Here is a 26,558-nt window from a genome sequence, read left to right on the forward strand (position 1 = left end):
CCATTCTACTAAGTGAAGTATCCCAAGAATGGAAAAACAAACACCGCATGTACTCACCATCAAATTGGTATTAACTGATCAACGCTTATGTGCACATATAGTAATAACATTCATCGGGTGTCGGGCAGATGGCGGGGGAGGAAGGGATACAGGGTATATTCACACCTAATGGGTGCGGTGCGCACCATCCGGGGGATGGACACGCTTGAAGCTCTGACTTCAGCTGAAATGTCATCTGGGGCAAAGGCAATGTACGTAACCTAAACATTTGTACCCCGTAATATGCTGAAATAAAAAAAAATTTAAAAAAAGAAAATAACTGATCACATCATGAAAAAATAAATCATTACAGAATTGCTTGAGTATATAATTTGATTCTCGAGTAAAAAAATAAATTAGTGTGGGTTTTTTTTTTTTTTTGTAAGTGTCCATTGGTTAAATTCAACTTGCAAACATTGGCCACTCCTTCAAATGCTAACAGTTATTTGAACAATTCATCTCCCCCACCTCTTACCCCCTCCCTATCTCTTACCCCATTTCCTTTCTCTCAGTCCAGGTAACAGGAAAATGGAAAAAGTGATTTTTCTTTCCAAACACTTTCTCAGTTTCTCCAATTGCCACCTCTGATAAAAAATATTTGAAGATAGGCAAAAATGAGTAGAAACAGAATTCACTGGCCTCCCGCTCCCGTGAGCGCGATAGGGGCGGGGGCGGGGGGAGCGGGGGCAGGGAGAGGAGGAAAGATCTGTGCAGGCGGACGCGGAGGCAGGTGTCTGACGTCGCCCGCTAGCCAGGCGTACATAGCCTTATCCTTGACAACCGCACGGCTTTCCAGCTGCAGGCAGCCACCCCGCGGGGCCAGCGGCGAGGATGGAGAGGCTGGTGAGCGGGGCCGGGCCGGAGGGAGCGGGGCGGGCGATGCCGAGCCGGGGCCGGGGCGGCGGGCGGAAGGCGCGGAGCTTCGGCGGCTCGGCTCGCTGCAGTCTGGTCCGGAGCTTGTCCGTGGTGTTGGCGGCGGCGCTTCTCTCTCGGCGCTTTACCTCCCTGAGAAGCGGATTTTGCCTTCCAAAGGGTGGTTTACAGGCCCTTGCTGGCGTCCTGGTTCAACATCCCAATTCCCCCGAAAAACGATGCTACTCGCTGGGCCCTGGAGTCGCTTTCCCTGCGCTGGCGGTGGGCTCGGCTCCCCAGCTCCAGCTCCCAGGAGAGGGGAAAGCACAACCTATTTTAACCTGCCCCGAGAAGGGGATGACAAATGCTGTATTGGCTCCGTGTGGGCACCAGAAAGCTGCGGTGGGGATGCGGAATTCCAGGCTCACTCCCTGCTGGAGAGCTTCTTCGCCCCCTCTTTGATGCTCAGCCTCTTCCTCCCTCCTAGCCCTTGCTTTGGGAAGCCATGAAGGGGAAGAGAAAGCTCAGCATCGCTTTAGAGAGAATTGAAATGCTCTGTGATCATGATTCCTTGAAGGGTGAAGACCCAGGGTATCCAGAGAGACAGACATTTTGTTTATTGAGATCTGTTTAGATGACAAAAAAAAAAAAAAAAAAAGCAAAGGGGAGGGCTTTCGTATACCCCACTGGTATAATTAGATAACAATCCAAATACAATTAGTGCCTCAAGATAATTTTTTTGTATATATTGTCTTTTGTTGGCAAGACCACACAGCCAGTGATTTCACTAAACAAAGGAGAATGGTGGCTGCGAGCTGGTGTCTCCTGCAGGCTACATGCTCTTAATCTTCACAGCTGTCCTTCTAGCAAGGGTCCATTTCCTGATTTTACAAATAAAGAAATAGGAGGAGAGGTTAATTTTTCCAAGTCCATATGACTGCATGTGGTGCGATAAAGATTTGGACTTAGAAATGTGCAGAGAAGGAGGTATGTATAGGGGCAATATAGCTGCCAGATGGACAGTTGTCAAGCAAGACCTAGGCGTTTGTGAACCTTGGCCTGCTTGGCAAGGATTATAAGTGGACGTCTTTGTTTTCATGATTGCTCTGTCTGTGTATGACTTGATTAATTTTTTCATAAATACTGGCATTTACTCTAGCCTAGGCACTGTGCTTTAAGTGCTCAATACTCATAATAACCCTATGAGATAACAGCAACATTCATTTAGTGCAAATTTGTATCATCATTATTCTGGGAGCTTTACATACACTATTTCATCTGATCTTTTTAACCATGAGGTTCATACTGTTATTTTTCTTGAGTCTCAGAGAGGTAAAATGATTTGTCCTAGCTCAAATATCTTAGCATTTGTTTTAGTCCAGGTCTCCTCCCTGTAAATATAAATACTGTTGTTTTCAGGTTGCTAGTACTTTCAGTTATCCTGCATGGACTAGAGGAGAAAAACTGTATAAAATAAAAATACTTATATATTTAAGAGCAAGGCTTTCCTTCTGATTCCCTTTGTCTCAATCACTGTTTTTGTTTAATGTTGTTGGCTCCTAGTCCACAGACAGTATTGTGTTTTTGTATGTGTCTGCATTTTCTCTTAAAAACACAGATTTCTGCTGTGAAAGCCAATCCACTCTGCTCTCCTCATCACAGCCTCTCCTAGGGCCTGGGCTTCTATGTGAGAGAAAGAGAAAGAAAGGCGCATAATGGTTTTTAAAAATTACGTGGAATTAGAATGCCAATATCTGTCTCCACAATTGACTTAATTGAAAATAAAACAAAATGTGTTGGGCACTGACAGCAGAGCCTAAGGAAACATTTGCCTTGATTTTTTTTTTTCTGATTTTCCTATACAATTAGGTAGGGTGGGGCAATCTCAATAATACTGAGAAAATTATCAGGTTCTTCCTCAGGCACTTCAAAACCAAAGCCTTTGTGAATGTGGTCCCTGGGAATGGGTGAGAGGAGGGGACAAGGTGAACAGGTGTGGTGTTCAGACAGCTGAATCATTTTTGACTTCCTGAAGGACAGTGACTTTGTTGTTGGCCTTAAACCTGTGAAGACACTGGGAGAATTCACAAGGAAGACATATAGCATGCTCAGGGTATGCCTGGGGTTAAATAATAAAATACATGTGCAAGACAACCAGGCACTCAGGCATGGGGTAATACTGGAAATAGGCCCCAGGGAGGTGAGACATGATCCCTTCCAGAACATCCATCCTGAAAGATCCGCCGGGAACACTATGACGGAGACTGTCCATCTCTGGCAGATACAGTGGTTGCTGGAGAAGAGCCCTTTTAGAGCAGGCCAGTCTCTAGCGTGATGCTCAATGCCAGGCCTTCACCCAGACTGACAGCTCTGGTGCTCGCACACAACCACTTCCAGGGTATAAGTTGTCCCCAGGAGAGCTGAGACAAGACCGGTTCCAATGTTCATCACCTCCTTGATCCCAAACCACAGACCCTGACCAGGACAATTGAGGCTCCTCTCCATATAGCTATACCCCTGTGGAAGAACACTGTCAATGATTACAAGGTAATTTTCTACCCTTACCTATGACGGGACTTGGTTAGTAACTTCTCTTGCTAAAGGAAAAATGAAGCTGATGTAATGAAATTAATGTTTGTGAAACACCTGTTGGTTTAAACTGGCTTGGCACTTCCTCTTTAACATTTTCCTCATTAGGTTAAGGTCATGGCTATTTCCCAAGTGAAGAAAAGGGCATGCATTAACCAGAATTAATAAATCCATAGAGTAGGAAGAAGGGAGGATATTAGGACTGGTGTGGGTCCCACAGGACAGGAAAAGGAAAGAGAAATCCTGTGGTAAATAAAGAAGGAGAGATTTAGATCTTCAAAAACCCCATTCCCTCATCCCCTACTCCTATGTCCACAGGAAGAAGGATGTCATAAAACAATAGAAATCTCAGAGAAATTGAGGGGCAAACAGGAAGATCCAGGTTAGAGTGTTAGGGAAAATGGCTATAGCAGGAAAGTCACTGTATCTAAAAAGAATAGCCAAAACAGGGCTTAGACAAGGCAAACATTGAGAATGAGCTGAGATTCCTGCAGGTGTAATGCCATTCTTTAACAACCATCCTGATTCTATTATGTATAAGGACTAATTATACATGTCTGGGGAGAGGGAGAATATGAAGTCCTGGATGACTTGAGTGCCTGGGAGATAAAAGTTCAGAAAAGAAGCTGTTTTGGGTAAAACAATGATGAATTTGGTGTTATTCATAAATTTATTTACTCATTCATTTTATTCAACTGAGAGCCTTCTAGGCAGAAGGAAAACATAAATATAGGAACTAAAGCAAGAAAGAGCTTGATGATTTCAAGGCATTGAAAGGAGATGGTGAAGTGGAGCTTGGTGTGCAAAGATAGTGACATGAGATTTGAGAGTGTGTTTAGAGGTGGTGAGCTGCAGAGAGCGGGAAATGGAGGCCTAGAACTCTGGTAAGACATTGGGTTGGGAGATCCTTTATTACTAGTATCATTTCTAGACAATTACCCAGTGGCTTTCAGAGATTGCTTGGCTCTGTGGAAATCTCATTAAATGCTTCTCAAATATCAGTTTCAAAACTGAATTCAGCATATTCTTCCAGGGCAATGAAGCAGAGACTGCTGTGTGCCTGGCAATTTGGTAATTCCTCACAATAGTGATGTGATCATAGGCAGTAACAACATAATTTTATACTAATGTATCCAAATTTTAAAACCAACAATACTTTATACATAGGAGAGGCAAGATGGTGTAATGGTTATAAGCTCTGAAAGTCAGACTGCCTGAGTTTAATCCTGTCTCTATCACTTCATAGCTGTGTGACTTTGGGCAAGTTACTTAACATTTCTGTGCCTCGTATTCTTCAATTTGAAAATGGTGATAATATAAAATTAAAGTCCTTAAATGGCATACTTAATAAAAGGAAAATAATGATAATAATAATGCATCCTTTATAGGATTATATGAAATATTAGATGAAATAATTATGTCAAGTGCTAATAACAGTTTTTGGTACACAATAAATGTTTAATAAACATTAGTTTATTCACCTTATGCAAAATATAAGTTAGAGTATTATTTTGATATATTAACTGGTGTGGTTTTTTTATTCCAATAATTTATTTTGGTCCTCTGGCCTTTCAAGTCAGACAGTCAAGCACCAACCACCTTAGAGGAGGAGTAATACTACAAAAACTCAGAAAAGACCTTTTTGTTTCAGCAGCCAAAGTTTTGCAATAGCAAGGGCCTAGCCATTTGAGTTTCAAAAACCAAAATGGTGAAAGACCAAGGACATAATGTTCATGTTGGAAGAAAGGAAGGTGATAGAGGAGTCAGCTTTTCTGACCCTAGAGGAAATAAATATTTTCTAGGCCGGGAGAGCAAAAAGGGACTGACTGATGTCGATGCTTAGACACCAGTTTGCGTCCTGAAAAGAAGGCTCTGTGCCTGGTTGCCTGAACTGGGGAGTTCAGCGGAGTGGAAAATAGAACCTGCAAGTTGTTGTTGAGAATCAAGAAACGAAAGTACCTGTGCATCGCTTCCCTGGGGAAGACTGTGGGAAGCAGCATGTCTGTCCGTCATGGCAAGGGAACTGTAAAACACAGATGGACAGATACCTGGGAGTTTAGGCAGAGAGCCTTGTAGACTTTCCTTTCACTCAGTACAGGCAGAACCTAGGGGCAGGCCGGGAGAACACAAAGAACACCGGCTCACCTTGTAAGCAATAATTGCACAAACCGGTAACTGTGATGACTTGAGAGGAACACAGCCGTCTCAGTGAATGCCCAGAGAATAGATGGTTGCAACCAGTGATGAGTAGCCCCATCCCACGGCTTGACATTATGTAAGCGCCCAGGAATGTAGATGCAATACCAGAGACTGGAGCAATCATGGAGTCTTGGGATGGTGGGAGACTGAATTAACAGAGATTATGCAACATTGATTGAAATTAAGTTTGTACGTCCACTTGGAATGGTAACATGAAATAAAAATAAATTTCATTTAAAGAAAAATACAGAGAAGACTTTTCCTACACACCCATGTTGTAGAAAAATATAGGAATCTAGGGAAAATACGGGGAACAGTTACATTTCTAGCCTGTGCCCCTTAGAATGAACACACATGTAGACCAAATAAATGGATACATGGTACTACTGCATAGAGAAGTTCGACTGTCTATACCCTGCCGGCTTGTTTTATAGAAAGATGATGCCCAGAATAACATTCCCTTAAATATCACCATGATTTGTAAGAAGGCCAAGAATTTATGCCCACATACATGAAAATAAAGCAATAAAGGAAAAAATTAAAAGCCAGTACTGGTTTATAAAACTTGCAGCATTTGCAAGAATATCAGGCCTGTTGAAATTCAAGGCAGTCACATAATGCTTCCAAAAAGTGGTTACCCCTGAGTTACACTTTAAATATTAACAGATGTAGATTTTGTGGGTGGCGAATGTTAACATTTGTGTTCTCTGCCTTTTCTGTATTTATATAAGGCAGTTTGGTTTTCCCTAGTGATCCTATATCTTTGAGGCCTTGCTCTTGACAATGTGGCTTTAGGAGCAAGGTCCCAAATTGCTAGGGATTGCCACCACGAAGGAGCCACACTGCTGCTTTTCCCTGCCTATATCCTGAGCACACTGTTATTTCTTCCCTTTATAGCCTCTGGTTCTGCTCCCACAAAACCAAAGTTCTTTAGTGGGGAGAAACATACCTCGACATTCCCTGAAGCTTCCTTGGCTTTGTCCAAATCCAAACCCCCATTTCTGTACTTTGCTTTCTGTCTTCAGGTGTTCAGGAGGCCCTTCTGTCATCTGTCCACCTACCGCCTGATTTGGGGCATGGCAGCAGTGGTGCTGTGCGCAGCACAAGGTAAAGATGCTCGCTTCCCCTGCTTGGAGTCCAGCAAACACAGCTTCTGGGGTAGAGACATTTGGCCACTATTGTTTGTGCTGTGCTGGTTCCATTTGTCTGCATGAATTATTCAAACATGTAATTTGCCTGGAGGAGCGGAGTGTTTTTTTTCACTTTGCACATTTTTCTTTTCAATGTAGAAGAACACTTTGGTATTTAGAAGATGTTTCCGTAGATGAAATCGGGCTTATGAAAAATATTCTAAGTTAAAATGTCATTTTTTTACCTACTAAATTGAAAGACTTTTTAGAATAATAATTCCCTGTATTTGTAAGGATACGGGAATACTTGGGAGAGTATGAATGGATACAACCTTTTTGGAAGGTGATGTGGCAGTAAGCCTTAAAATTGGGTGTATCCCCTTTTTACAGAAAAATGTAGAAAATAATGAAATATAGAGGTTATGTAGGTTGACAATACCTGTTGGATAAAAAATGTGGCTGTCTCATCTTCTTATCTACTGGATTTCCTCGTTCTTCCTCCTCTGTCTCATGGGAGGCCACGCTCCTCACTGCAGGCTGAATGCTGTCGAAAAATGGGTGGGCAGGTTTTGTGCCTGTCTACCACCCTGGTCGGCAGTATCCATTACAGTGTTTACTTGAACTGACTGGAGGAATCTAAATGAAATTCCATATCAGCAGCAAAGAATTGTAAACTTTCCACTAAATGATTTATTCCAAGAGCAAAAGGAAAAAAAAATCATCCAAGAGTTGAACTCCAGTTTTGATCCCTTTTCCACTCCTCATTCTAAAAGCAACAATTTCTTCTAATCTTTTCTCTGCAAAATCTCAACAAACCTTAGGAAACCTCAACCTCGACAACAGGTATTGCCTCCCTAAACTTTTCCCCTCCTGAAAGAGTACACATCATTTAATCTCAAGTTATACAACACTCAGAGGTTCCACTTGATATTTGTCATGCCCATCTTTTCATCCCTGATACTGTTGGGAGCTGTTTGTTTGTGTAGTCTTCTGTTTTTTTTCTATTTATGTTTACCAACATTTTATCTATATTATTTGTCTTAAAAACAAATTTTAGTGTTTCTAATCAAGTCTACAATTTGTGTACCATTTTATTAATTGGTGTTTTTATCTTTATTAATTCACTCCTATTTTTGGGAAAGGGAAGTAGGAGGTATGGAAGTAAGTATGGATTTGTTTTTCAATGTCTCTTGTTTCCTACTAAATGTAGCTAAAATTAAATATGTCCCTTTGAGAACTACCTTACCCATTTCCACAGATATTTAACATGTTATGCTGTCATTGCAATTCAGTTGTAATAGTTTATGATTTATACTGCAATTGCTGGTGTATCTAAGAGTTAAGAGAATTTTATTGTATTGTGGACAGTATTTACATCCACAGGGTAGCAATTTTTCTGTAGACTATTTTAAGTTCAGTTTTGGGGAATGTTATATATGTGTTTTGAAAAGATTATACATTCTCTCTTTGAGTAAAGTGTGTGTATCTGTATCAGTTCATAAATGTGCATATATATACACACACATATATAAAGTATATTAGTATATTGAAATATATAAGCGTATTAATTATATTAAACATATAAAGCACATATAAAATATGTATTGTTTTCAAATTTTCTATATCCTTATATATGACTTTTTTGCTATAATTTTTTAAATATATGGAGTTGAAGATTCTGAGAGAAGTATAGAAAACTCTCATTATGATTTGGGATTTATAAATTTTTCTTTTGAATTCTATTGATATTTGCTCTATATATTTCAGAGATATATTGTTAAGTGCAAGAAGGTTCATGATTAACATATATTATTTTAGACTGCTCCTTTTATCATTTTGAAAAATGCTTTTTTCCCATTACAGTGCTTTTGTCTTTTATTTTCTTTTTTCTCTCTTTTTAGAAGTCCTATTGGACTGATGTTGGAACATTTAAATCTACTCGTTGAATTTTTCGTTAATCCTTTTCCTATTCTTATCCCTTTCTGCCACATTCTAGAAGAATACCATGGCCTGATCTTCCTACTTACTAATTTGCTCTTTACTGGTATGGTACCCATTCTGCTAAGTCAGCCAATCTATTGAGCTTTTATATTTCCCACTTTCTACATCTCTAATTTCTACTATTTACAATGCTAATTATTATTATACTTAGGATATCACATTTATTCATGCCCAAGTGTTTACTGATTTATGTTAGCTTTATTCATTTGGTATAAGTTCTTCAGTTTGTAAAGTTTATTGTTCCTCTTTCATTGTCTTAGCTTCCTCAAATGTTTGACTACTTTTTATTTATTATATTGAGATTTGCCATTAAATCATCTATCATAGTATGAGTAGCTAGTATTGGAGTGGGGAAGAAATTATTATGATAGCATTTAGTGAAAACGAGGAAAGTGTGGATTGTCATTTGGATGTCAAAGCTTCAAGATCCTCTCTGGTACTGTCAGCCTCCCAGAATATTGCCCTGTGTATCTCTCTCCCTTGTGTTCCTATACTCACTCCTGTTTCCTGGAGGCAGACACATATGTACTGCCCCCTTCCTTTGTAGGATGTGTGTGTGTGTGTATGGAGTGTATAAGACTGCTTCATCTTCTTTACTTAAATTGATCACTCTGCCTGTTGTCCTTTGACTCTTTCTTCTTCTTGGCTTCTACCTCTCCAAGTATGTACAGCCTTGGTGATGCTGCTGTCCTATCTGACAGTTTCCATCTTCAATTTCTTTCTACCTACTTTCAAGCTTACAGGGATTCTTCACAATTTCTGGTAACTGAGAGTTGGCTTTCTTGTTTTTCTACTCTGCCACTATACTTTTAAAGATTGAACAAACATTTGGACCTATATTTCTCTAGCACAATGTAGGACTGTAAATAAATGCTGTTTTCTTCTTTGCATTTTTCTCATATTTTTTAATATTTGGCTTTGAACATACATTGTATTTGTAATCAGGAAAAAGTGTGTACGTATTAAAATTTTTAAATATCAATGTTCTTTTATGATTCCACAGTGGAAGTGGTGACCCAGGATGAAAGAGAGAGGCTGTACACACCTGCTTCCTTAAGATGTTCTCTGCAAAATTCCCAAGATGTCTTGGTTGTGACATGGCAGAAAAAGAAGGCTGTAAGCCCAGAAAACCTGGCCACCTTCAGTGAGCTCCATGGCGTTGTAGTCCAGCCTGCCTATAAGGACAGGATGAACATCACCGAGCTGGGACTCCAAAACTCAACTATCACCTTCTGGAATACCACCCTGGAGGATGAAGGGTGTTACATGTGTCTCTACAATATCTTTGGTTCTGGGAAGATCTCAGGGACAGCCTGCCTCACCATCTATGGTGAGAGTCTCAGAATATATTATCTCTGTCTGGAAATACCATTTTCGAGAATATTTGCTATAGTGTTTAGTTTTTCAGGGTCCTAGTCACAGAAATGCTCATGAGAAGACATTTAACCTTTCATGTTACTGTTATTTGGAGAGTTCATCGGGCTTCACTGAGTTCTTTGGCTGGAGATATGTTGTCTCTGAGGGACCCTGCTGTCAGCAAGAGTAGATCGAGGAGAATGGTGAGGGCAAAAAGTTCTCCATAGGCAGTGATGTGATTCAGACCTGGCTTTGACATCAGTAATAATATGACCCTAGAATGCTTATATCCAGTCTCTGCACTGACGTTTCTTGGTCTGGACAATAAGTGTGAAATAAGTAGGGTCGGTCCCTTACAACTTTAACTTTTTGGATCTGAGGACAGAGTGAGATTGGGTTAACCTAGAGCCAGGTATGATGCTCCTTTTCATTTTGCATCAGGGTAGCTCTTTGGATATTAATAAGGGCACATGCAGCAGAGGCTTTTCATACTTAAATGGTGCCAACTAGAAATATAATTAGATAATAAGCATTCTTTTAAAATTCAAGAGGCTTGGTTTAATGAGATTCCTTTCCTCTTAACTAACGGATAGCTGAGATGAAAGATTAGGAAGCAGGGTAAGTGAATAACTTTGGAGCATAATACACTTGGTGGTGGTTTTAGGAGGGAGAAAACAAACTTAGACAGGGTTGTTAGGAATATTAAAGTGAGTGTGTAAGCATGCCGAGAATATTGCCCATGGGGGAAAAGGAGGCTTAGTAGATGAGAATGTAAGACAGATATGACAAACAACTCCAAAAGAAGTTTCTTTCACTTATTTTATTTTGTCTATGATGATTAGTCCTCTCTGCAGAATCTGTCAGGTTTTTTTCTTGACATAAATTCTTTCATTCTCTCTGCGTCTGCCTGTCTTTCTTTCTCTACCTCCCCTTCCCTTTCTTTCTCTCTCTCTCCCTCCCTTCCTTCTTCCTATCTCATTTTTCTCTTTTCCCTTGTTATGTCATATTTTTCTCATTTCTGTTCCTTTTTTCTCTTCCTCTTTTTCTTTTGTCTTTCTTTCTCATATTCTCCTTCCTTTTCCCATAATCTTGTGTATAACTTTTTTCCTGAAAACTAGACTCCCCTGAGCCTTCAAGCAAGTAATCCTGCTCTCTTCCACACTTCACCCTTTCCAGCCACACCTTATAGCTTTCACCTAAGCCATTCCTGGATACACCAGAGGACCTTGACACCCAGTCTGGCCACATCAACCGTGTTCATCTTCCTTCACATCTCTCTCTCTCTTCCTTCAGTGCTCATTGCCTTTACTAATCTGGACACTTTTTGGAAAGAGCCATAGTTCTACAGCCCTGCTTTCCCCAGCCTGCTGCCGTCTACCTGCCTCTTAAACATAGCTGCAAGCACAGACCAGGCTTTTGATTAGCATTGCCCTTCAATTATCTGTGGGCTCCAAAGGCAACCACAGAAAGACAAGTCTGCATTTGCTTTGCAGAGATAAACTTGAGGTTCCAACAAAAATGAACTTGTTATTCAGGGGACTTTTAAAAGGGAACAAGCTACAGCTGGCCTGAAAATAATGTCTGTTTCTCATAAACTAGTTATTTTCTATTAACTCCATCAGGTGATCTCCAAAGCCCTTTCAACTGTCATGTGTTTAAAAATTTTCTGGATATGAGTTATGAATTTCTAATTTGCATTCTGTGTAGCTCTTCTAAAGGGGATTTCTGAGTCTTCTCTATACATTACATTTACTGATCCAGCTCTAAGCAGGAAACAGCTATCTCTCTGCAGCAGGCCCTATGTGTTCTCAGTTCTGAAACTGCCATGGTGTTTCTGATAGGTATGGGCTACCTGTGTAGAGGTGCTGGTTGAGGGTTATTGTCAAGCCATTTGAGAGGAATACTCAGAAGGAGGCAGAGATGCCACATTGCCCGTGGAAGAGGAGAACAGGATAATTAGACTTTGAACTGTTTGGGAGAGAAGAGTATCGTCTGACTTCTCAGTATCCTCTGTCCATCTAGCTAATTTTGCTAGAGACAAACTGCAGAGAGGGTATTTCTCATCACAGGTTTGTACTAGGCCAGTCTCCATCCTGCAAGTCAGAGAATTAGACACAGGAAGAACTGGGAAGGCCTCAGTTTGGGTGGGATATTCCAACTTATTTTTCTAGTCCCCACTGTCTTTTCATAAGGCTCTTTCCCTCATCTCTGTGAGGAGAATGCAGGATTCAGACCAGGTGCTTAACTGACAACAGATCCTATATATTTTTTTTGTCCCAGTGCAGCCCACAGTATTCCTTCACTACAAATACTCTGAAGACCACCTAAATATCACTTGCTCTGCCACTGCACGCCCAGCCCCCATGATCTCCTGGAAGGTCCGTGGATCAGGGATTGAAAATAGTACTGAGATTGTCTCTAACCCAAATGGGACCACATCTGTTACCAGCATCCTCCAGGTCAAAGACCCCAAGAAACAGGTGGGGAAGGAGGTGATCTGCCAGGTGCTGCACCTGGGGACTGTGACCTACTTCAGACAAAGTGTCAGCAAAGGTAAGAGAAGGCGAGCAAAGACAGCTGTGATTGCATCTGTGTACACACACCTGGAAGGTGGTAAATGTCCCGCAGAAGTCTTCAGCCTCTTAACAGAGGAGCTTAGTGGGGAGAGATTGGGGTAAGCAAGGAAAGAAAAAGGAGTGGAGGAAGCAAATAAAGCAAGTTTTATTTTGGTAAATATGGTACATTGCCCACATACCAAATGTTGCTGAGATCCATTCATTCATGTATTTCTTCCATTCTACTAACATTTACTGAGTGTCTGTTATGTGCCAGACTTTGGATTGAACGTGAAAATTACAACAAATAACAAGACTCAGTCCCTGCATTCAGAGAGCTTCTAGTCTCCTAGGGAACACAGAGAAGTGGCTGGACAGTTGTAAAACTACATGTGTGTTAAATGCTTCAATAAGAAATCTATGGTGCACCATGGAAAGATTGAAGGTGGGGATGAAGGGCATGAGTTCAATTTGGGGATGGGGGAAATTAGGGAGATTTCCTGGAAGAAGTGACATCTATGATGAAAGTTTTGTATTACCTACAACGTGGGGAAGGGGCTAGTCTCAAGTGTTTTCATCAGTCATTTGAAAACAAACTGCCTCCCATCTAAGTCTCCTTGTGTTCTCTCATGTTTCTATCTAAACTACTGTCTTTGGGCCTCCTAGATACAAGAGGTGAGAATTATGGGTGAAAGAATAGAGGAAGCAGTGATTATAGAGGCAAGAAGTTTTAGTGAAAACAGCCAGTTTTGTTTCTCTATGTAGTTTTGAAACACTAACTCTGGATGAAGCATTCAGTGATAAGCCTCCTAAAAACTATTACTGCTCTTTTGGGGGGAATTTCCAACAATAAAACCTGGAAAATCTTTCCTATATGCCTCATTGGTGCAGTGGCCTCGAAGGAACGTCTCCCATTGACATTTGGGTCTCTGAAAACCCAGACTAATCAGAAAGTGGATATGTAGGTATATTTGGTCAAAAAGGCTTGCAGTGTTGGATTTGGAAATCTGTGAAGAGATCTGCAGATCCAGCCAGGGCAAAAGGTAGATTTCCCTGAAAAACAAAAATCTGAAAAAGAACATGATTTCTTTTCCAAGAATGCCAAATTTGATATATATCACTTATACTGTTTATATTCCATTTGTATAATGTTTATTCATTCTGTGAACACGTACTAAAAATCTTCCAAGCTCAAAGCATTATGTCAATCCCTGGAATTATAGAAATTAGACAAATCCCTGTCTGAAGGTGCTTGGTTAATTGTGATGTGACAAATCCCATTACAGAGGTATGGAGAAGATGCCAGAGACTCCCAAATCAAGGTGCTCTTCCCCTGCCTTTCTATTGCAAAATAACGTCAAGGAGCTGATATTTGGGCTGAGTTGCATTTATTGACTACTGAAAAGAGATGTAATAACAAAGGCATAGATTAGAAGAAATTCAATAAAAACATTGAGATGAGTTATTTCTTGGGATTGAGATCATGAGATTCGTGGTTTTCTGCTTTATACTTCTCTGTATTTTCCACAATTTCCTCAATAAATAATGGACAGTATGGCAAAAAATTTTGTGCTTTGGAGGCAAACAGACTTTTGGCCAAGCCTTGGCTCTCTCATGATCTTACTTAACTTTTCTGAGCCTCAAATTTTTTTTTAATCTGTTAGATAATAATAGTACCTAACTATTGGGATGTTTTAAGGATTTAATGAGATAATACAATTAAAGCTGTTATTATGTAAGAGCCAGATAAAAAATGCTAGCTATTACTAATATCTAAATGTTATTAAAATAATATGAAGTCATGAATATAGACCTCCATATGTATGTATTTAAGGATAATTTTAATTGAGAGCTCAACTCTAGTAAAGACTCCTCATAAATATAGCTTTATCACTTTTTGCCTCAACAGCATCCTCTTGTGACTTAATTTTCCTTTTTCTTTCTTCAATATCCATAGGCTATTGGTTTTCAGTTCCGCTATTGCTAAGCATTGTTTCCCTGGTAATTCTTCTGGTCTTAATCTCAATCTTATTATACTGGAAACGTCACCGGAATCAGGACCGAGGTGAGTCATCACAGGGAGTATAAAGAATGACACAAGTTAAATGATTTAAAAAAATTTTTTTTTATTTTAGCGTATTACAGGGGTACAAATGTTTAGGTTACATATATTGCCCCTGCCTCACCCAAATCAGAGCTTCAAGCATGTCCATCCCCCAGACAGTGTGCACTGCACCCATTACGTGTGTATATACCCATCCCCTTCTCCCTCCTCCCATCTGCCTGACACCTGATGAATGTTATTACTATAAATACACTTAGGTGTTAGTCAGTTAATACCAATTTGATTGTGAGTACATGTGATGCTTGTTTTTCCATTCTTGGGATATTTCACTTAGTAGAATGGGCTCCAGCTCTATCCAGGATAATACAAGAGGTGCTAGATCACCATCACTTTTTGTGGCTGAGTAGAACTCCACGGTATACATATACCACATATTATTAATCCACTCATGTATTGTTGGGCACTTGGGTTGTTTCCACATCTTTGCAATTGTGAATTGTGCTGCTATAAACATTTGAGTGCAGATTTCTTTTTTATAGAATGTCTTTTGTTCTTTTGGGTAGATGCCCAGTAATGGGATTGCTGCATCATATGGTAGTTCCACTTGTAGCTCTTTGAGGTATCTCCATATTGCTTTCCACAGAGATTGTACTAGTTTGCAGTCTCACCAGCAGTGTATAAGTGTTCCTATCTCTCCACATCCCTGCCAACGTTTATTGTTTTGGGACTTTTTGATAAAGGTTAACCGATTTTTATTTTTTTTATTTTTTATTTTTTTTTTATTTCAGCTCATTATGGGGGGTACAAAAGTTCAGGTTACATACGTTGCCCATGTACCGCCTATCCCCCCAAGTCAGAGCTCCAGGCATGTCCATTCCCCAGACAGTGCGCATTGCACTCTTCATGTAGGTATATACCCGTCCCCTCCTCGCACCCCCCCTCCCCGAGTCAGCACCTTCAAGCGTGACCATTCCCCAGACGGTGCACAAGGCACTCATCAGGTAGGCATACACCCATCCCCTCCCCCCACCCCCCACCTCAGTCTGATATCCGATTGGTATCATTCCCAGATGTGAATTTAGGTGATGATCAGGGAAACCTAACAATTTGTGGGTCGTTTGAAGATATAAACAAGGGAATGACAGCAGTATGTTTTGTTTGTTGTTTCCAAAATACATAAATGTTGATGATATTTTAAAATGCTTCAGGGTCATTTTCTTGCAATTGGACATTATTGCTTTCCATTTACTAAGACGGTTTAGAAGCCAATTATTTTACAAGTTGAGAATAAGGATTAATGAGAAGAAATGAGGAAAATGTTTAATCACAATTGAATCATTTGATGGCAGAACCAAAGAAAGAAGTCTGGCACCCATGCAGGGTCCTCTCCATCCCTTAATGAGAAAGAAAATCTCTTTTCTTTTTATACCCCTCCACAGGCCATCTGCCCATTTAAGAGTCTGTGAAATTGTCCAATTATGATCACGCATTAAGTAGCACTTTCTATGTTATACTCCCATGTTTCAAGCACCTAGGCAACATGCAGGTGATCCATTCCTACAGTAACTGTGTCATGTCATTCTGCCCTTCTAGACTGTAAATTTTTCTTTATCCCCCAACAGCATCTCTATATAGCAGGTGCTCAATAAATGTTAATTTATTGAATGGATGAATGAAGGATGGATAGATTTTTCATAGTGTTTTTTTCAATTCTCTGTCTCCAATTGTAAATTCAGTACTTCATAAATGCAATTCTAATATATTGTGAGGCACAATAAAACAAGAAACACTGTGAAATGAGTGAGCTATACATAGAGAATTAAGTTTCTTGAGTTTCTGAAGACAGTGCACCATTTGCCAAAGCAACACAAAGCTGCAGTTTACTTCATGTGTAATGGGAATTTCCTAGGGTACAGGGTAACATGAGTTTCCTTCATCTCAGATGGCAGAAGGATAGGTGTCAGAGAAGAAAAACTGTTGGCTTTGATTGTTATTTTGAATTTTGATTAAAAATATCGCTCAAATACCACCTTCTTTTTTCTTTCCTTTTACGTTTTATAGACTATGTCTTTTGTATTTTAAGTTTTTGGACTACTTTATTTTGCACAAGCCTCATCTAAACACCACATTAATTCTTGTGAATTTATAAAACAAGCAACAAATCTTTGGCTTCAGTGGCCTTTTTGCAAAAGTAGGTAAAGGTAATTATTCTGTCCAGGAGAGGAGATTACAGATCAGATAATCTTACTGCACATAAACATAAATCCGTAGAACTCACAAGCACTTAGACAGGATGTCAAAGGTGGAAATCTGTTTGATTCTACTCTATCTAAACATTTCAATTTTCCAGTTGTTAATAGAAAACGGAATCCCAGAAAGGGAAGTGGACTTCTGTCCTTAAGGTCACACAGCTTCTTAAGAGCAGGCTAGGACTAGAGCCCTGGTCTCCTGACCTCTGCCCTAATGTCCTTCCAATCAATATTGATGCCCTGGAGCCCAGACTTGAAAACAGCTATTGTTATCAGTTGCACTCATTTTAATCTGTGCTTACTGTTACTGCCCTATTCTTTTGGAAAGTGCAAGCAGAAAAATATATTTAAATTCATTTTAAAAAGTCCCTTTTGTATGAGAGTCTTATAATACAATCTATTCACACCCAAGGTAAATTCCACCAGAAAGGGACATTTGCAAAATACTTGCCATTTGCTCGTTAAGCAAGTCTTGTATTTCCAGGGAGATTTAATTGCACAGTACCACATCTGAGTCTTGAAGCAAGAGATTCACCTTCTCTCTGTGCCCAAGTTTTTCCTCATTATGAAATAAACACCTGAATCTGTGTTGAATCGTGTGAGCACTAGGATTGCCATTTACTGATGATGTCTTCATGACCTAAGGCCAATTCAGTTAATCTCTCTGAATGTTTAGTAGCATATTTTGAGTGACTGGATTTTTGACTGGTTTCAAAAATTTTAATTTCAGATAATTTGGTTCCATATACTTACAGCTAGTAAAACCAAGTGTCTATTATACTGGAGCCTTAAATGCTCAGGGCTAAGAAAATAATGGTTCATTAAGACCAAATCTTAAATTAAGAAAAAGTTAGGAGAAAGGAAAGAAAATAATGGAAGATAGTGACACCTTCTATCTCTACAAGTAATAAATTCTCCTGGTAAATTTGTGAGGAAGGGGAATAGCCGTATACATTTGCCTTCCCTTTTCCCTTACCCTTACTTTTGTTTTCTTTCTCTTTTTCTTTCCATTGTCTTCTGAAAACATAAAATTTTTGGATGGACAGGGAAACATGCCCAGGCAAGATGACACAAAGTTTTGAACCTGGTGACCTAAAAAATGATGATGTGAACAGAAATGGGGAAGTGAGGGGGTAGAACTGAGTGGGTGTGTGTATCTGTGCACACGTGCATGTTCAGAGCTTGTAGAGAGGTAAAGAAAAGGAGAGAGATGAATTCATTCTTGAATTTATTGAGTGTGAACAAGGAATCGTTTCCATGGAGCTGTCCAGTAGCCAGTAAGAAAAATCTGGTAAGTCTGTTAAGTAAGGTCAACTCTTTGTTGGATAAATGACCAAAAAGAAAAAAGGAAAAAAGTTTACTTTAGATCCTAATCATTATTCATTGCCTATAAAAGTGCAAGCAAATGTATAGTTTCTGCACAAGAGGGGTAATCGCTAATGACTGATGCTATCTTCAGACTCCTTTTACTTTTCTTGTGATTCTGTGTAAAGCCAGACAGTATGATGTGGGTCTTTTTCAACTGTAAAGCTGCACAGGCCATTTCTCTGCACGATTCCTAATGGGACCGTCACAGTTACTTCCCAGGAGACTGCCACAAGAAGACCAATAAGCTCACAAAGAATACTTTTTTTCTTTCGTGAATCCAGTGCTTTATCACTAAAATAGAAAGCGAGAAAGAATTAAAATTCCCTAGGAAAATTTTCCAACATCTCATAATACTTCTTTCTGTTAAAACCCAGTGATGTCATAAATTTCTCCCTATATGACAATGTAGTTAAATTTGGAGTTGAGAATAATCTTTTCTTTCTCATTAGTCAACCCACCAATGATTACATGCTTCTCAGAAGCATTAAAAAAACTTCACTTTGGGGGAAGATCATCATAGAAAATCACCTAATTTTTAGACATCTTTCTTTAGAATGGCTGCTTTCCTTTTTTTTTCTTTCTTTTTTTTTTTTTTTTGTTTTGTTTTATTGAGTCAGGCTGAGTTGGAAAACAATAGAAAATTTGGACGATTATGTGAAATTCATATTCCAAACTTCACTTTTTCTTCAAGTACTTGCTTTCTCATGTAGAGTGTATTTTTCACCCACATGATATATATATTTAGCTTGATTTCCTTCATTTCACAATAACCTAACCTATGAATGGGCTCTTGGCAATGTAACAATGGCAATGTTTGTAAAATGCTATTTCCTGGGTGATAGCATGTCACTTTCTCCTACTTTAAGCTTAGTATTATGTCAAACAACAAAGGTATTCAGTAAACAATTTGTGATGGTGAAGTTGGTCATTAGTTAGAAGGACAGTACAAATAATATTTGTTCCTTCCAAAATAAGAATCTTTGCTTTGCTAAAAATTGTACTTATGCTTCCAAAACAAAGGCTGGATGAATAGTAAAACCTACCCCCACCCCAGTATCCTCATAGTTTTAGAAAGAAGAAGTGTGATGCTTTATATGAGAAAAGCAATAGAGAACTTTTATTGACCTTCTTAGGTCAGCATTGCTGGGACAAATCTTGCTTTCCAAATCTATTTTCCCTTAAATTTTGCCTGGGTACAAATGGCACCCATCATTCCAAAATAGCAGGACATAGTCTTATCACAAAGTCCTTATCTAACAGACACTTAAAGCCTGGACACTGTTGCCTGGAGCTGTTTTTTGTCTTTTTTTTTTTTTTTCTCTTGCTATTCCCCTCTCTAACATCTAAACAAACCCATGGGGCTTAGGTGACCCAAATTTTGAGTTTCAGTCTATGAGTGGGGAACACCTCTAGGAGTCAAGACATCTCAGCCTCCTGCTTGTTCAGCCTTCACACGGCACACTCATTCCCTCGGCTTTTTGGCCATGGGACTGTTTTAAGGAGATTAGCTATCAGCATTCGTGCATCTGTTAGACCAATTGGTGAAAAACAAGAAGGGTGAGAAAATCCTCCAGTCGAACAATCCTCTGACATCTTTGCTCCTTTTGCATTTTAGTTTGTGTATATCCTTTACCTAGTGACTATTACCAGCTGTTCTGTTTGGAATTGTCATGCACTTAAGCGGTATAGTCATACTCATACTAAGCTTGGCTCTGACCAGTTGTAAGATTTTAGTCTTCACTACCAAGAGAAGCCAACTTTGGGTCGCTTAATGAAAGTGCTCAACATGGTTTAACTGAGGGTGAAACATCATAAATGCTGTATTAATTCTCTATTGTTTCTTTACCAAATTATCACAAACTTAGTGGCTTAAAACAACACAAATTTATTATCCTACAGTTCTGGAGGTCAGAAGTCCAACATGAATTTCGCTGGGTTTAAATCAAGATGTCTGTAGGGCTACATTCTTTTCTGGAGACTCTAAAAGAGAATCCCTTTTGTTTTTCCTTTTTAATTTTCTAGAGACCGCCCACATTTTTTACTTCTTTGCCCTTTTCCATCCTCGACGGCAGCCATGGCCAGTTGAGTCTTTCTCTGATTGGATCACTCTAACTCTGACACTCCTGCCTCCCCTTTCCCTTATAAGGATGCTTGTGTTTACATTGGGACCACCCTGTATAACCCAGGATAAACTCTCCATCTCAGGAGCCTTAATTTAATCACATCAGCAAAATCCCCTTTGCCATATAAAATAATATATTCACAGGTTCCTGGAATTGGGATGTGGACACCTCTGGGGGACCATTATTATGCTTATTACCACGAATGATAAGGGAGTGTAGGAATGAGTTGGATAGAGATACAAGTGTTAAGGACCTCCCAGTGCAGCATTCACTATATGTAATTCCATAGCCTTAGCTTTGTTGGTGGTAACTCTGTATCATAGAATATCAGAATCTAGTCAGAACCTCTGACCACAGTACAACCAGGCAAGACTTCATTTTTCAAGGTTATATGCTGTCTTTCAAGTCTATAATGCAAAAACATTACTTTTGCTTTCTCTAGTCTTCTAATCATCACTAACTGTAATATTGCAAAAACTAGGGTTTTTAAAAGTGGAATCTCAGTTCTTATGTATTTCTTGCTTCTCTCTACTCCCACCCCCTCACAGAGGGAAGTAATTCTGACTTCCTTTAATCTCTTAGTTATAGGCAAGTTCACTAGATTCTCTGTGGAAGATCAAAGTGGGAAAATTATATGTAGCACTATGTATGGTGATAGGCCATATTAATATTAATATTATGGTGATAGGCAAATTAATCTTTCTTCATTTATCATAACTCATTAAAATGGAAATTTCTGAGTCTCTAGTATTTGCAGAGTAATGTTATGAGGCAATTATAGATTTTAGGAGCCCCAATATTTTCCATATCATTCTCAGAATTCATTGAAATCCTTACGTATATACCCAAATTGATTCCAACAGCCCATATGCAGTAGAGCAGCTCATCCACTAACAGTTTTTTTTAAACAGATAAAAAATATATATTCAACAAAATATATCAGGTGGAAAAATGATTAAAAATATCAGAAAAATAAAGAAATCAAAGTCTCAGGGTGTTCAGTACAATTTTCATTAATACATATAGTCTCTTACAACAATCATATTGTAAAAAAGCATAATTTACTCTAGTAAATAGAGAACAATTGAGATTTTGTAATACAAACATGCAAATCAAAATTGGCAAAAATCACAACTTCAGTGTTAAATCCTACATTTCATGGGAGACAATTATGGAAGCATCTATGAATGGGAGACTATCACACAAGAGTCTCTTGCCTTTCTCAGTAGACAAACTAGACAGAATTTCATGACCAGTGGCCAGTTCTCCTAGTTCTAAGAGTCTGTGGTCACTGGTTTATAAATGCTCCAACCTTCTCCCATATTTATGCAACAAAGAGAAAGTGTTAGCCTTGTATTTTGAAAGTCCTTTAAAGATTTTTTATTAAATACCTTTGGGACTTGTGTACACTATTTTATTTTAATATTTTTAAAATTATCATTTGCTAGTTTTATTTTATTATTTATTTTTTAAAATTGACAAAAATTGTATGTATTTATGCTGTACATAATGTTTGGATATATGTATACATTGTAGAATGGCTAAATCAAGTTAATTAACATGTGCATTTCAAGTTGTACAATACATTGTTATTAACTATAGTCACCAAGTTGTGCGATAGATCTTTTGAACTTATTACTCCTGTCTAACTGAAATTCCTTTAATCTTAACCAGGATTGCATGAAATAATTGAAAAACTGAATATGATGTTTTATTTCTACAATATTTCTGCCTTCAAGAGTTAAACGTTTTTAACCATTCACCCTGGTGAGGATTATTGTAAACAACATATAGAATTGATTGTTTTCCCATAATTTTTGTTTGTAACTGTGAGCAATTACTCAGTGATTCTGGTCAAGTCCTACCTCTACAGATTAGCTGAGTACCGTTGGGCAAGCCGTTTAGCCTCCCTTTGCCTTGCTTTCCTCATTTGGTAAGATGAGGATAATAATTGCAACTGCATCTCATAAGACTGTTGAGAAGATTTAAAAGGGAATACATGTAAGTGCTTAGAAAAGTGCCTAAAGCCAGTGGTATTCTAGGAACTAGCTTGGAGGAGAGGGAGTGGAGTGCTTATTAGTAGCATTTGCCAACTTCTGTCATATATTCTTACCATCCTCAATACCAACAATTTAACCATCATTTAAGGCTCCAGCACACCAATGCAACATAGCAAGTTTCCAATAAATGTTAATTACTGTTCTTACTACATCTAAGGTGCTTTTTGGTCTAGTAATGTGTATTTTATGAACTGTACAAACGTTGAAGGAGGGGGAAGTTTAAGAGGTAAATGGATGGAAAGACTTGGGGATTATGTAAGCTGGGGAAGTTTTGAGGAAGAAGATTTCTGAAGTTATCTGAATTCGTTTGGACACATGGGCAGGAGTGTTTGGAAGGGAGAAGAACACATAGGGTAAATCCTCACTGAACATTGTCAATAGGTTCTTGAAAACTGCAATTTTAAGTGAAACGATGTACAAGGAAACCGATCTTACCATAGGCTAATTGATATAAACGAGAGTAAAGTTCCCATGGCATATTTCTAGTCACAAAAACATCACCAAAGTTCTAAATAAAGACCAAACACTTGTAATATTAAACATTGAAATAACTATGAGCTGTACATACATTTAAGAAAGAGTAATAAAAACAATTAAGATAATTGTTTACCCAATGATTCCAGTTCAGGGGCTTCTATATCCCTGCAGGCAGCTCAGGGCACAAGGTAGGAACCAGCCCTAGACAGGAGCTATCCCATCGCAGGGCGCACGCACACACACACCCACCCTCACTCGGACTGGGACAATTTAGACATGCCGATTCACCTAACATGCAGAGCACATCTTTGGGATGTGGGAGGAAACTGGAGTACTCGGAGAAGACCCACATAGACATGGAATTTGCAAACTCCACACAGACAATGGCCTTGGATGAGAATCAATTTCTTTTTCTCACCCACGTTATAATAAAATGACATTGAACAAAACCTGCTGTATACATCATTTAAGTAGCAATCTTGGGAGAAGTTTGGAGTGAAAATAAGCCCAGTAGGGGCAAAGAATCAGAAAATATGTGTACCAAAAGCTTACGTGCACTGAAATGAACTTATGATGACTAAAATGACTTCTTGATATTGTAATCTTATTTGTTTTTGAGAGAAAACCGTTTTGGTTAGTCTTTTTTTTTTTCTTGGGGTGAGAGTGTGGGAGCAATTACTAAAGTTAGTGTGCAAGTCACGGGAAAGTGAGGACAGTGCCAGTAAGGATGTGTTTGAATGGGTTTCCAGGAAACTAAGCTGCTGGATGCCAGGAAGAGCAGCTACCTGAAGTTCATTGTAGATCCAAAGCTGCCCTGGGTTTCCCAGCAGCACTGATTCATGGATGTTCCATTTGGTTTCTCCCATCCTTACTATGACTTGGCTGTTGTCTCTTCCCTCCACTGAACAGTTTCTTCACCCTCTATTTTATTTGTCTTAAACATACCGCATAGGTTTTGTTTCTCATAACCTTGGTTCATAGATGACCCACCCACCCCCCAAAAAAGAATATTTCCAGACCACAGGAAAAGACAAAGAATCAGAATCTCTAGGTATGTCCTGGGTATTTGCAAATTAACCAATAGTCAGGGGGTCCTTAGGCATTCTAGAGTTAAGAGGAATTCTCAAAGGCTGTGTTTCAGCAAATGCTGAGAATAAAGCATGGCCTTTTGCGGTGGGAGAGGATATAGATATATTTGATACAGGAACTTTATTTTAGGGAAAGGAAAACCTTTTTTTGGACTAGATGCCAAATAAATCATTCAAAATCAGATTTAAGAGATTTTTTTAAAAAAACAACTTATTCTATGATCTCTAAAGAAAACTATGCTGTCATTTGGATTATTATTCTGGATTCAGGTTAGTAAATAGGTCATATACAAATTGTAAATTCTGCTATTGCTAACTGATAATTCAAAATGAATAGTCTGACCACTCAGGGAAAAGAATACTTAGATTTTAAAAGGGAAAACTTAGGTTGTAAAAGAGAAAACTTTTGAAGTAGAAATGTGATTGAGGATGAAAGTAGGACATGGAGAGTATTCTTAAATATTTAAATGGATGTTCACAGGATGAAAGGACTTGACTTTCTAGAAGTTATTACATTTATTTCTCACAACTATCTATGAGGAAGATAGTATTTCCATCTTACAAGTGATCAAACCAAGGCTCATAGAATTAAGCTCATTCATTCATTCATTCATCTTATAAATATTTATTAATAATTTTTCAAATGCTTGGCATTGTAACTAGCACTGGTTATAATATAGTGAACAAAACAGGACCTTGTCACTCTGATGGAGATTACAGGCCAGTGGGGCAGAGAAACAAATGAATCAACAAATACAGATATACTATTAAGACATGAGAATGTACGCATAAAGGAAATAATATAATATATAGCATGCAATAAAAAAGAGTAAGTTCAAGATGAGACTAGTTATTTGGAATTCATTAGGGAAGGCATCACTGAGGTGGTAATGTTTAATCAGAGACCTGACAGGAAAAAATAAGTCAACCATAAAAGAGATAAGGGAGGAATGGCTTCTAGCAAAAGAATTACAGATGTGAAAGTTCTAAGGCAGAAAAGTCATTAATATTTTAGAGGAGTGATACCAAAGTATAGTCTGAAGATGGTTATCCATCCAAGAACTGTTCCTTATTAGTTCCTTATTAGTCTGAAGGTAAATTAAGTTTATAATTGAGAATAAGTGTATAATAGGACAGTAATCCTATATCTTTTGAATCAAATAATTTAAAAATAAACTATTATATGTACTGTTATTTTACTTCATTTTTCTAGTAATTCATGCTTATTATTTAAATTTAAACGTATTGAGCTACATTGGGAGAAAGATGATCTTTCCATGGACCATTGATATATGGTGTTGGAAATTTTGGCAGCATATAAAATGTGCAGAACTTTGCAGATTCTGGTAAAGAATTACGTGAGATTACACAGAGAGTGAGAGTGGTGCCAAGGTAAAATTCCAGGTCTTTTACTTCACTGTCTACATGCCTTGCAGAGAGGCCCATGTGCTTCCAGGTTGTGTGCTAGGAAGCCAGTAGCTCTTGCAAAAGCCTCTGTCTACTTTATGACCATTTCCAACCTATGTCCAGTGAGTTCTGGACATCTAGTCTCAGGTGATTCTCCAAACCATCATTTCCTAGGATTACCTATGTCCTTTCCAAGAGAGTCCTGGTCCCCTTAATATATTAGTTCAGGAATGTCTACTTCCTTATCTTTGCCAATGAAACATATGCTAGGAGAATTCTGTGTTAATCCTTCTGTTATTTATCTTCTTAAAATATGTAGAGATAGAATTACAAATGTCCGAAATTAATATCTGGGTTTTCTTTTATCCAAAAGCCTAGATGAGTCACACAGAACCCTGAAAGTTATTTCCTGGTCTACTTGAATCTGAAGCAAGAGGAAAGCAAGAGGAAAAAGGGCCATTCACTAAAGGACCTGAAAGAGCAAGAGAGGTGGGAGCAAAAGGCTTAAGGATCCCACGACTTTCCACTGCCATCCAAGTTACTCCGTGTTTGAGTTCCAGGAGAAAGTCATCGTACCTCACAGGTCTGTTGTAGGACTTGATTTTGTAAAGCAATGCAGTGTTGAAAGGGCACTGGACTTAGATTCAGGAGCGCTAAGCTGACAGGCTGACTTGGGCTCCTACTGATGGGGACCCTGTGTTAGTCACTTTACCTCAATGAGCTTCCACGTCCTCATCCGAAGTATAAAGGAGTTGGACAGATAATTTGCCCTTCTGCTGTAAAAACTGCTCTAATTCCAGGAAAAAAAAAAAAGGAATAAACAAAGGGAGAAGAAGTGAAAAAAAGAGAGAATACGGAAAGGTCCAAAGAACTTTTCAGAGACTACCTTTTGCCCTTCTGTCAATGTCACATCTCTTCTTCCCTTGTTCTTAGGTCCATGAGTCTGTTTTCCCATCTGGTATCTAGTCCACTACCTGCATACTGTTTTGCTAATAGCTGG

At 38.8% G+C, this 26,558-nt stretch overlaps 1 protein-coding gene across 3 annotated transcripts; it reads left to right on the forward strand.

Annotated features, from left to right (window-relative positions):
* The first annotated feature begins 870 nt into the window (after positions 1-870).
* CD200 (CD200 molecule) lies at positions 871-26,163 on the forward strand. Of its 3 annotated transcripts, XM_069472601.1 has the most exons (7): positions 871-882; positions 3,364-3,438; positions 6,705-6,786; positions 9,814-10,140; positions 12,447-12,719; positions 14,679-14,786; positions 25,932-26,163. In XM_069472601.1, exons 1-7 carry the CDS (start codon positions 871-873, stop codon positions 25,934-25,936), a joined length of 882 nt encoding a protein of 293 aa, XP_069328702.1. In that variant the 3' UTR covers positions 25,937-26,163. The 3 variants fall into 3 exon arrangements, with proteins under 3 accessions (XP_069328702.1, XP_069328703.1, XP_069328704.1); XM_069472602.1 differs by lacking the exons at positions 3,364-3,438; positions 25,932-26,163 and having other exon boundaries at positions 14,679-14,809; XM_069472603.1 differs by lacking the exons at positions 871-882; positions 3,364-3,438; positions 6,705-6,786 and having other exon boundaries at positions 10,063-10,140; positions 12,452-12,719.
* The last annotated feature ends 395 nt before the right edge of the window (positions 26,164-26,558 follow it).

The sequence above is a fragment of the Eulemur rufifrons genome, chromosome 7 (assembly GCF_041146395.1).
Source record: "Eulemur rufifrons isolate Redbay chromosome 7, OSU_ERuf_1, whole genome shotgun sequence".
Lineage (NCBI taxonomy): Eukaryota > Metazoa > Chordata > Mammalia > Primates > Lemuridae > Eulemur > Eulemur rufifrons.